The sequence below is a fragment of the Lagenorhynchus albirostris genome, chromosome 1 (assembly GCF_949774975.1).
Source record: "Lagenorhynchus albirostris chromosome 1, mLagAlb1.1, whole genome shotgun sequence".
Taxonomy (NCBI): domain Eukaryota; kingdom Metazoa; phylum Chordata; class Mammalia; order Artiodactyla; family Delphinidae; genus Lagenorhynchus; species Lagenorhynchus albirostris.
Genome location: NC_083095.1, coordinates 93886429 through 93898800, shown reverse-complemented (window position 1 = coordinate 93898800; position 12372 = coordinate 93886429). Strand labels below are relative to the sequence as shown.

The 12372-nt window shown below is 48.4% G+C and overlaps 1 protein-coding gene across 1 annotated transcript in view; it reads left to right on the top strand.

Moving 5' to 3' along the window:
- Window positions 1–3634: 3634 nt before the first annotated feature.
- TNFAIP8L3 (TNF alpha induced protein 8 like 3) overlaps window positions 3635–12372 on the top strand; it is a 39972-nt gene continuing 31234 nt past the window's right edge. The window contains exon 1 of the mRNA XM_060169143.1: window positions 3635–3945. Within this exon, the coding sequence (XP_060025126.1) occupies window positions 3894–3945 (52 nt within the window). The 5' untranslated portion in view covers window positions 3635–3893. The remainder of the gene's footprint in view (window positions 3946–12372) is intronic.

Genomic DNA, 12372 nt, shown 5'->3' with positions numbered 1-12372 from the left:
ACCTATTAAAAATCCTATTGTCAGAGAGTAGATGGAATGATGTTCACCATCGTTAAAAGGAAAAACAATTTACAAAAGCAGAATACTGTACACACAAACAAGGACATTTTTCAAAAGATGTTAATAGCTATTGCAACTGGTAGAATTATGAATGGATTTTTCAATTTTCTTCTTTCTTTGCTTATAAGTTTTTTCCATTTTTTTCTACAGTGATGTGCATTGCTTTTGAAATAAGGTGGGGGGGCAATAAAACTTATTTTTGCTAGTCAGGAGAAAAAAAATAGGAAAATCCCCCTCTTTCAAGGCTGTCTCCCAGCATCTTGTTCTGCCAGATGGATACGAAGCCAGCTCAGACCCCGCTGTCCAGCTTGCCTAGAGCCCCATGGAGGTCACCTTGGCTCTGGGCAGAAGCTTCCTTGGTGCCAATATCCACCTTGAGACAAGTTATTAAAAATGGGGCTATCCTGGCCAAGATCTCATTCCAAAGTACCAAGGGCCACTTCAGCCCAGAAAAACAGCAGTTCCAGGACCCTGTGGTTTTCGAAGTAGAACCACAGCCCTGGTTTGTGAGAGGAACCTCCCTCCCTCCCTTCTCCCGGCTGTCTGCCGAAGGTTGCAGACAGCTCCCTTTCCATCCCACAAGAGAAGACAGGCAGATGAGTCATAGCACTGGCTTGGATCAAAGGAGTATTATTGTGTTAGCAGAAATGGATCTATTTTATGATCTGTTTCTTGACGCCTTACAAATAAACATGCTTTTCCCACCAGACAGACAAGTTCCTTAAAAAGCTACTGATTTCATTAGCTGAAGCTAAGAAATGACCAATAAGAGTTAGAAATTTTTGTGTCTGAAGAGTAGCCAAGCTGAAAAGACGTAGTGGAAACACTGAGGAAAGCAGTTTATAACCCTCAGACCCTACATTCAAGTCTGCAAAGCAATGCCGTTCTTCTAAAAATACACAGAGGAACTACAGAAGTCCTTTCCTCTTTTCTAAGAGCTTTCTCTTTCTTTCTTTCTTTTAGAGAAATATACTAGGATTGGTTTGTAAAGGAGATTCACCACCTCAGATTTCACTGTTTTCATGGGGGTGACGGCCGTGGGATACTATTTGAAGGACTTCCTTCTCTTATACAGATTTTTCCACACTGGGAGGACAGATAAGGTATGTTCCACTAATGTTCTTCATTAAACACACATGCGTGCCAGCAGTCATTTCCCTTTGTCTTGCTATCCCATGACAACAGATTGAATATCATAGGAAATTGGAATGGAGATCTTATTTAGTTTGGATGTCTCTTCTCCATTGTTTAATTCCACATTCAATTTTTCATTCTACGTCTGCCTCCTTTTGCAGAAATATTCTATGACTGAACACAGGGACAGATAAATGAATAGGTGTTGTTTATTAAAGACTCACCTCATAGACTTTTCAGGAGCACTGTGACTAGCCCTCCCCCTCCCTCTGCCCACAGAATTTTATCTCTGGTCTAAAGTGTACTTCGTACTCAGTAAAGATCTGATGACTGATGGACATATCTGTATTGTGAACTGCACTCCCAGTACTTTGTTTACTGTTGATCAAGTTCCAGTAGTGAGCTTCCCTGTTTTCTCTGGGATACACAGATGTCTCAGTGGTATTTCTGTCTTCAACCCAGACCACTTGTCCATTAAAACAAACACACAAACAAACAGAAACAAAAACGCTCCCATCAAGTGCCAGGAAAGGAGGTCTAAGCGAACAGAGAAAGTTTCACATTTCCTGTTGTTGAACCTAGGCAACAACTTCTTAGAGGAAGCTGGATGACTTTTCAATCCAATACGCTCTGTTCTCTGACGCTATCATCGTTGTTTTTCCTCAAGACTACAAAGCTATGATGCCAAACTTTTAAAATGATCCCAGCTATTTGTTTTTTGAGTGTCAACTTTTATCCAAATGTTGCTGCTACTTTTTTCTTTTCACTTAAATATGTGCTTTTAAAATATTTTGTTCTTCTAAATGGGACCCATTAGATCTAAGAACATTCTTTCCATTTATCAAACATCAACTGTGTGCCAGGCATTGGGTACTAAATTCCACACTCATTATTTCATTCACTTCCTTACAACCACCCTATGAAGGAGATGCCATCACCTGAGGAAACTGAGGGAGGTCAAGCCATTTGCCCAAGATCACACTTCTAGCGTGGGGTTCTTCTGACCCTTCCAATCCATCCAACTTTTACCAGCTAAAGTCCATGAGTTTGGCCATCCAAAAAACGTTTTCTGAGAACACAAAGGAGAGCTGTATGTGCACTCTGAGAAACCCATACCTTCACCAAAGGAGGTAGACTTCAGGGAGCCAAGAGGCCAAACACACTTGTGACACTATACCGTAGCGGTCAGTAGCAGGTCCGCACATCAGACCAGATTTCAAGGCCCAACTCACCCACATACTGGACCTGAGACCACAGGAAAGTTATCTACCCTGAGACTCAGCTTCCACATCTCAAAATGGAGATAACAATATAGGTTAAATTCTACGAAACTGCCAACTTTCAACCATTTTTGACCTCCAAAAAAGCATTTTCAAATCATTCGACGTAAATTCCTCACTAGGTCGTTGTAGAGATTAAATGGGTGCACACAGGAAACAATAAACGGCGCTTTTTGGTAGACTTTTCTCTTCCCAATTTCATTTTGCGCAGGTCAATAAAGTGTGTTTGTATTCTCTGCCCACAATTTGTATGTTGAGAAGCCAGGCTAAGGTTATGTAAGTGTTGCAGCTGATAATTCAGGGAGAAAATAAGACTGCGTGGATGATCACGAATTAACAACAAAGGATCCCCTCAGGCCTTACTGCTCCGTGCATTTCCCCCCTAGTTTAGTCTCTTAATTACTAAATACATATACAGCCGCTTCTCTCTCTCTCTCTCTCTCTCTTTTTAGAAAGTGGAAGGAGGGGATATTGAGAAAGATTAGCACTCTGTGTTAAAGACAAACTAAAGGTTTTAAATCCGTTCTTGCCCCTGAGTCGGGGCCGGGAAGTGGCCTGGCTCCTTGACTGGCAGCAGGGCGGTCCTGCCTGGGACGCCCGCGAGGGCTCCCCGTCCTGGAACCCGCCCCACAGCGGCTTGCCCAACCTGCCCGCCCCCGCCCGCGCCGGGAGAAGAACCACCAGCGTCAGCGTTGCCTCCGCGCGTCGTTTACTTCCTCGCTAAGTGCCAGGCCCTGCTCTCGGCCCCTCACACGCATAATTTATATACTCCCCTCACAACCTCCCGGACAAAAGGGAACTCTGATTGTCTCCATTTTCCAGGTGAGGAAACGGGCACAGAGAAGTTAAGTCACTCGGCCAAGGTCTCCGAACTGTGGAGTTAGCCTCGAACCCGGGCAGCGCCAGCACGCCCACTCTGAACCTCCCCTTTTCCTACTTGGGTAGAGGCGCTTTTTCACCTAAAACTTCTCCAAACTTGGCCACTTCCAAGGGAAGGGGTTTCAGCCTCGCCGGCTCGCACGACCTCGCCCGGCTCCACAAGTTCAGGACTCCGGGCGCCCGATGGGGTCGCGGGTGGAGGAGCGGCACCGCCCCCCGGGTATTTAACCCCAGGCTGGAGCGCGAGGGGCGCCGGACGCTCCTGCTCCTCCCCACTAGCGCCTCCCCGCCCTCCTCCCCGCGCTCTCCCGGCGCACCCCACCCTCCGCCCCGCGCTCGCCTGGCAAGCAGGCACCGGCCGGCGGGCTCGGGGAGCGGGGAACGGGGCGCGGGCGGCGCTAGCCTCTGCCGAGCGGCCCCCCGGCCGCGGCCGCAGCGCACTGCCCGGCCGGAGTGCGACGCGGCAGCCCGAGTCCGGACGCCGGCCGGTCCCGTGTGCTCCGCGGACGGGCGGGGGTCTGTGGACTCCCGGCCGGCAGCATGGATTCGGATTCCGGCGAGCAGAGCGAGGGCGAGCCCGGGACCGCCGCAGGTACGAGGGGTCGCAGCAGCCCAGCCGGGAAGGCTGGGGCAGACAGGAGGGGAGGCCGGGGCGGGAAATCGCGAGTATTTCTCGGAGCGGCCAGGCGGGAGGCCGATCCCCAGCAGCCCGATCCCTTCCGGGCCGGGACTGGGATGGCTCTGCGCTGTGAGTTTGCTTTGGGGCTTTCTCCCCATTGCACTCGGGCGCTGGAGGGAGAGTAGGTGCATTTGCGGGTGGCTCTCGGCGCTGCGGGACTCCGGCAGCGGGCTCCGGTCGCCGGGCTGCTGGCGGTGGGGCAGGGTTCAGGTATTCCGCGTCCTGTAGTTTGCTGCAGCGAGGGTTGCTGCATATCTACTTTTGGAAATAACTTTCCGAGCGCCGGCCGGCTCCTCGAACCCCGAGCGCCAGGGACGCTGCGGAACAGGTGACCCGCTCCGAGGGCGTGACACGACGCTCTGGGAAGGAAAGGCCCCCGCGGGTGGGTGGGCAGGAGTCAAACCACAGCTCGTGGTTGCAGTTTCCGAAGCTGCTAGATGAGCCGATGCAGAAGCGTTGGCCCATCGCTGCCCTGCATGCGCGGAGGAGGTCCCCACGAAGGGTCCGGGCAGACAGACGCGGCGGCGGCGCGCGGGGTCCCGGCATCGCCTTTAAGGGGCGCCGCCAGCTTTTCACAATCGATAGTTATCGAAGCGACGGGTGGACGCTTACTTAGGAAATAATGAATGTCCTCCCCCTCCTCTCCCTGATACTGAGCAACAGGAGGAAGCCACCCACAGCCTTGGGTCGACTTAATCGCGGGCTCTGCCCCCCTCCACCAGCCCGCTCTGCCCGCCTCCTGCAGGTCCACGGGCGGGAGACCTATGGCCCTCCCACGTGACCGTGGCTCCCCACGCCCTCGTGGCCCTGCAGGCTAGCCCTGGCCAGCAGACCTGTGACCTGAGAGCTGGAACCCTCCTGGTACAGGCCTGAGGGCCCGAACTAGTCCCCAGTCTTCCCAGTGTCAGGCCAGTGTCCTGAGGGTGGGGACCGGGTGACCGGAGGCACCATCAGCCCAGGTGTGGGTGTAGGAAGGCAGGCTCAGGAATCAGGTGGGACAGCGCCAGGAGCTGTACCAAGGGCCCTACGTATACTATTCTCCTTTATCTTCACAGCACCCAGCCAGGTGGTTGTTATCTCCGTTTTACAAAGGTTCAGAAAGGCTAAGTGGCTTACCCACGAATCAGAGCCAGGGAGTAGCCAAGGGCGGAGTGACTCCCTTTATACTGCATCATACCCCTCAGCCTCTCACAGGGTGGCTGTGGTCAACACTTACAACTGGGTGGGAAGAGATGAGGATGGAGGAAAAGAAAGATGGCATCGTCAAGATGCCCGTGTGTGAGGATGCCTGTGTGTGTGCAAGGGCCACCTACTTTGTGTAGGTATGTGTGGACATAAGTAATAAACATGAGCCCTTCTCGAACCTGTATGTTCCTGTGACTGTGAAGCACAAAGATCTTGTTTCACAGGTGGCTTGTGGATCTCTTCACATCATTTAAAAGTTCCAGTGGGTGTTTTGTGTCTATCTAAGTATATCTCTAGAGCTCAAAAGGAGGGGGAGTGAGTACATTGACACTGACACTTTACTCTCTCAAAATCGGAGGAACTAACATGCTCTCCCTACTCTCACCCTCAGATCTTTCATGCCAGTTGATGGAGAAGGGGAGGAGGATAAGGAGGCTTTGAGAAAGAGGAGGGGAGGGGAAGGGGGGGCAGGAGACACTCAGAAGAGTTGGTACTTGGATGAAAGGGGAGGGAAGGAGTTCTTAAGAGTCCAGTTGCTTCTCCCCACAGCCTGCCCAGCAAGGACTATCCCAGGGTGTTCATGTGTGTTTGTGTCAGAAGACCTCTGCACAACTAACAGCAGTTGTGACTACTGAGGTCAGATGGGTCTGATGAAGAATAGGGCAGCCAGCTCTCTGAGCTGTCACCATTTGTTTGTGCCTTACTGTTTTCTACAGTCATTTCTTCTTCCTCTCTGTGCTTGAATCTCAAGTTGAACATTTATTTGAATGTCACAAGCCATTCTGCTAAATGGCATTCAGTCTCCCTCATTATTTTCAGTCTTAAAGTATTCTTCGTGACAAAGCTTCAAAACTAGTTGCTAATTCATTGCCTTGCTATGGCTGCATCCTATCAAATGGAAACTCCTATTGCAGCTTCAGATACTAGTTAAATTATCCATAGGAGTTGACCATTGTCCCTGTAAGTAACATGACATTCATCTGTGGACCTGTATCTGTGCAAGCTGGATGGGTTTATAACTGAGAAGCACAGCAGAGGAAGTGGGATCTCTCGGAGTATTAATGTGTGTGTCTGTGTGTACCTACCTCACAGGGAGAGAAGATGAAGGGCTGCTTCCTCCTCAGTGCCCTCCCCTTCCTGAACTTATGAAAAAGCCCTGCCATAAGACAGACCTTATTAAGGTCCTGAGCCTGGACTCTGGAATCAGAAAGACTCAGGTCTCAATCTCTACCTGACGGGCAAGTTACTTAACATCTCTAAACCTCAGTTTCCCACTCTGTAAAATGGGGAAACAATAGTACAAGCGGGGGGGGGGTGTGTGTGAGGATTAAATAACACATGAAAAGTGTTCCTCCTGGTAATCATTCAGTAAATGGCAGCTGCTATTTTTATCACCTGATTGGATTATGTTGCAAGAATACTGCTAAATAATGTACCCCAGAGCTTTGTAAAATGTAAATCACTAGGCATGTGTGAAAAAATTAGTATTATTGTCGTTATTATCACATTAATGTAACTGCCTAAGGAGATTTGTTTTGAATTTTATCCTTTTCACTCTCTCATTCCCCACCCGCCCCCCCCTTTGTTTGGGGGAAGTTATTTTTAAGGTACGTCTTCTCATGCACATCATCTTCCAGCTGAAGTCATAAAGATGGGAACATTCAAAACTACTGCTTTCACCATCCTTTTCTTTCAGTTCTAGAGAAACTTGCACAAAGTAGAGAAGGTGGCCTTACCCAGTCCACCTGATAACCTGGAGATTAGCCACTTTCATGCCACTTCCAATAGAAGAAGAGGCGTTAATTGCCCCCCACACACTGGTGCACCTTTTCCCTTCAAGGTAACAGGAGAAACAGGAGGTACTCACCATTCTCCTCTCCATTTTTGCCCATGTCGTAGCCTTCCCAGTCAAAAATTGGCAGAGTGAGGAAATCTCTGAGCACCACCTACTCTTTACTGTACCCCTTTCAAGAGACTTTTCCAAAGAGCTCCCCAGTATCTGCTGTGCAGCTGTCTCATCAAGCAATACCCTGCATAGGAAGTAAAGGGGGTGTATATGGATGAGATTTGTCTTAATCTGCATTTTCTGTTTTTCAGGAAGCACAGGATGGTGCTTCTAAGTCATTCTGCTGCCTGCAGCTCTCCTCTGCCTTTCTGTCATTTTATGGTTCTTTCTATGATAAGGAAAGAGACAGGGTTTATGGAACACTGGATTCTTTCCAGAGACCCAACTTGGCAGTCTCTCCTTTGACAAACCCACCATCCATCTCTCAGAAATCCTAGAGCTTGGTGTATTAACTCGGCAATGATTTGAGTCCTTCCTAGGAAATAACAAGCGAGTAAACATTAGCAGTGTCAGCTTTTTCCCTTTCTGACTTGTAAGACAGAGATAGTCTACCCAGCTCAAGACGACAAGCTCCTTCCACCCAGAGCTAGGTGGTCTGGGGCAGTCAAGCTGATGGAGCATCCCTGTGGCTGGGTAGGTGCTACAGAAAAGCATTTCTGTGTGATGGAATCAGGATGTGGTAGGGAAACTTCAAAATAATAAAAGAAGTAGGAAAACAGCAGGCCGCTGACTTTGTCCTTCCTGTCTTTCCCATCGCCTTGGTCCTAAGCTTGGTTCTTGTGAACAAAGTGGCAAGGAGTGGGTAGGATTCAATAGTTGGCCAAGAGGAGACAAGGCGTTTCAGAAGTCAGACACCATTGAGCAAAGGCACAGATAAACAGGGAGGTGACTGGAGTGGAGGACATATACTAAGGAGTACTGGGAAGTAAAGTTAGGTGAGTGTAGGGAGAGCCACTGACAACAGGGGGTCTTAATAACTAGTACCTGATGGTGCCGAAGGAGCCCCCGTTGAGCTGATAGTAGAGCAGAGACATGACCGACTGAGATCTGGGTTTTCAGAAGCCACATCGGACAGACATGAAGTGCAGGGATGGCCTAGGCTTGGAGCCTCGTGGCCACACAATCGGAGGGGATGGTAGCACTAAGCGAGGCAGAAGAGGAAGGATGCAAATGCCATTTCAGAGAAACAAACAACAGAAGTTGGTGACAGATTGTACAAAAGCAGTAAAAGGAGAGGGAGAGTGGAAGGGGACTGACATGTTGAGTTGGGCTGAAGCAGGGAAATGCAGGAGACTGGCTTCCCCACCCTGCCAGTGCTTCTTTTCTTTCCATCAGACACTTAATAGTGGTTACTTAAATTTTCTTAAAGGTGCTTTTCCCCTGTAGACAGTAAATTATGCTGGGGCATTGGTTTTGGAGGATCATGAGGTTCTGGAGTTTGTTGATTCTCATTGTTGGGTTATTCATGGAGGTTATTCAGGAACCTTTGTCAACTGACAGAGTAACCTTTGACGATTGATGGACTGGCCAACCAAGGGCAGGGACCACCTGGGGATGATGTACTACTTGGCTATTAGTCATAGTCCCAGGTCTTGTTCTTATCTGTGGACATTTTCAGGGGCCTCTGCCTCATCCACATAGTGGGCTGCTTTGAGGGTCAGGGCCTTGTCTTGTGCTTTCATGTTCCCAAGGTTTTATGGACATAATAAATGAATGAGCATCTTGAGGAGCCTCCTGAGAACTCTGCACTAAAAGGCCAGACAGGCAGCCAGAAACCTGTCCTATAAAGTAGAACTGCCAACGCTGTCCTTCAGTGTTTTGCTTCAGTGTTTTAAGATTTCTTGCACTGTCTGGGACTCTGTGTTGGGAAGTATGGGAAGTGCAAAGAGAGATAAGGACGTAGTCCATCCTGTCTCCAGGGCTTGGGATCAGATAGGGAGATAGGAAGCATATACCGATGGCCACATCTTAAGCCAGTGCCAGAAGACTCTCACCCCCTTGCCCTGGGATTATACCCTGGCTGTCTCTGTTTATATGTTCTCTCTTGACACCATCCACTTTCCACTGTGTGCTTCACAGTTATTCCTGTACATGTCTCATCTCTTGTACTGGCCTTCGCTCCCTAAGGAGGTAAAGACTGGGTAAAGACTGGGTCTTTTTCACCTGTATCAGCACCCACAAACACCACCTGCGTGCCCTAAACACAGCGGTAGGTTGCTGGCTGGCTGGCTGGCTAGATAGATGGACGGATGTATAGATGATGTTGTAGGTTGGTTCCTCAGGAAGCAGACTCTGAGATGGAGGTTAGCATGCAGTGTGTTTATTTGGGGATGCTCTTGGGATCAATACCTGGGAAAGAGAAAGGGAGGGGAGGGATGCCAGACTGGGCAGAGTGAGAAGCTGAGCTGCAATGCAGATCCAACAATAGCCTCGAGCTCTGGAGCTGGAAAACCCTTCAGAACTGAGTTGGGGGACTTCCCTGGTGGTACAGTGGTTAACACTCCACACTCCCAATGCAGGCGGCCCAGGTTTGATCCCTGGTCAGGGAACTAGAGCCCACATGCTGCAACTAAAGATCCCATGTGCCGAAACTAAGACCCAGTGCAGCCAAATAAATAAATGTTAAAACAAAAAAGAAAAAAGAACTGAATTGGGGTGAGGGGCCAGGCCTTTATATCCCCTGACATAATGATTAGTCATTAGATTCATGCCATCCCTGCATCTTGGGCGAAGCTGTTCCCTTCAGCTGAGGGCTGTCTGCAGACATCACTACCAGCAGCTTGTGAAGTGCTTAGTCCTTCATTCCGGAAGGGAACCTGGGCCGTACGTACATCGTACATCGTGCATTCACCACAGATGGCCTCCAAAGTTCCTCAGGGATGTTTCATGATGGATGGCAGCCCTGCATACGGGCAGAGTTCAGGGGATAGTTGTTGAGCTATAAACGTTATCTAGACCTCATTAGGGCAATTTAGATAGCCAGATGGAATTAGCCATTTTAGACCTCACAGATCCAATAGATATTGGCTGATCCTCTGTTTTGTGTTCAGTGTGTGGAGGTGCTATGGTAGTACACCGAAATGGAATTAGATGTGGCCCCGCCCTCAAGAGGCTTGCAGCCAAAGGGAGAGAAAACACCCACCCAAAAGGAATCTGCAAGACTGGGCGGCATCAGCAATAAACAGTGTCGGTTTTGGAGCACGGGGCATCGTGGCTTGGGGTTCTGGTGGGGAGGCTTCATGGAGGAGATGGGCCTTGAGGACAGCCTGGAAGGAGTGAAGGATTTAGATGGGGGAGAAGAGCAAGTCAGGGGAAACAGAGGAGGTGGCAAGGACAGGAGCCTGTGAGAAGCATGGCCTGGAGCAGTGGGGGCCCCTTAGAGGGCTAAAAGGGAGGAGAGGGCGGACCTGCTCAAAACATAACTCTGGATGTTGCAGTGATTGTGGCCAGCATGTAAGTTTCTGGGAGCTGGAGACAGAATGTGTGTGTAAATGTAAAGCTCTATTTCCTACTTTATTTTTCTCTAAAAACACGGCGCCTGCTGTTTTATTTCTCATCAAAACCAAATCATAGTCACACTTCCCATTAGCACTTTTCTCTAACTGGTTCATTGTCCTACAGAGTTACCATTGGCTCCCATTTGAATTCACATGTAAATCTCTTTAAAGACACTATATACATAATTTTGTTTTGTTTTTCAGTCACTTGGCTTCCAACTCTTTCTGTAAAATGCCTGTGTAGGTGGGTGTTTGGGCTGTATTCTGTACAAGTATAGAAATAAAGGATAGAGAAGAAGAATATAAAAAATAAGTTTCCTGTGATACCTCAATCCAAGAAAACATATGAGAGTGAGTACCTTTTCCCCAACATATATTAAGACATGCCCCCAAAATATATTATTTTTTTATACATCAGACATGCTCTTTTTAGGCAACTGCATAACACAAATTCTGAAACTGCTTTAGAACAATCTTCACGTTCATATTGGGTTTCCTAAACATCATTGCCTGGGAATAAATTTGAGCCTGTTCATGGAAAATCTAGTGTGCAGACTATAAACATGGAAGGCTTGGCAGCACAGAAAGTGCTAGACACACCCTAATAGAAACCAGTATTTTGTAATTCAGTTCTCCAGAAAAAAAAGGAGACACTTTGGTGGTATCCAAATACTGGTTTAAACAGTTGAAAAACCACAGCAGCAGCCACTAGCTTCTAGGTTGTCTTCTGGAAAGTAAAATATGCTTTCCGGGAAACTATTCTAGCCCCGAAAGGAAGCATTTTGGTGATGCGTAGCTTCATGGAGACTCCCAGTTGATATCTGTATGGTAGAGGCATCCAGTTTCATGTGCAGGAGGAAATTCTGTAAAAGTTTGTTCTGGTGAGCACACATGTCCTGCATCCCTGATTTGGGGCCTGGGAGTTATGCTGGGAAGGTAAACAGATTTTCAGTGAATAATATGGGAGGGAAGTGATGGGGGCTGTCTGCTGGCCTCTGCAGCAGCTTTCCTACCACGTTTGAGTCTGGTTCCTTGGAGTAACGTTAAGAAAGTCAGGGAGAGAAGGCTGGGGTTCAGGTTACAGGGTAGAGAAACTAGGTTTAAGAAGTTGTGCATATATCAAACAAGATGAGAAATTGTGAGGATAGTCTTTACCAGCCAGAGTCCAGCCCCAGAGGGCTAGTACTGAATGTAAAATAATAATGATGTTTTGAATTTTTATTTAATTTTCTATTAATTAAGCACATACAATGTATTTCAGACTGGGTTAACTGTTTATATGGTATTTAAGCCTTCTATAGGCCTTCTGGGCTAGGTACTATAAATAACCCCATTTTATAGACCAGGAAACTGAGGCACAGAGAGATTAAGTAATTTGCTCAGGGATGTGCAGCTTCTCAGTGGATATGAAGCCAGTCTAACTAACTCCAAAAACAGTGCTCTTTACCAGGTAGACTATGTAGTTAGATCGATGGATGCCACCAGGTTCCTTTACATCCCCCACCAGCTCCCACAGGGCCCTCAGACCATTAAGTTCCTTCATTAGCCTCCTTCTGGTAGGTTAGGACATTATATCTCCAGAAAGCCCTGCTTTAAGCTGCAGACATTACCTGCAGTGGCCCAATAACACATGGGCAAGGATGGGCTGTCACAGGCTCCAGAACAGGGGCTGGTGAGGGTTGGTTTGGGAGGGAAGATGAGGGGAGCAGCACAAAGCAGCTGTCAGAGAGAGAAGGTCCTGGGAGGACCCTGCAGCCACGTTCATGTCTAGTGTCCTGGGAACCTGGTGGGTGGTGAATGTGGCAAACCCCA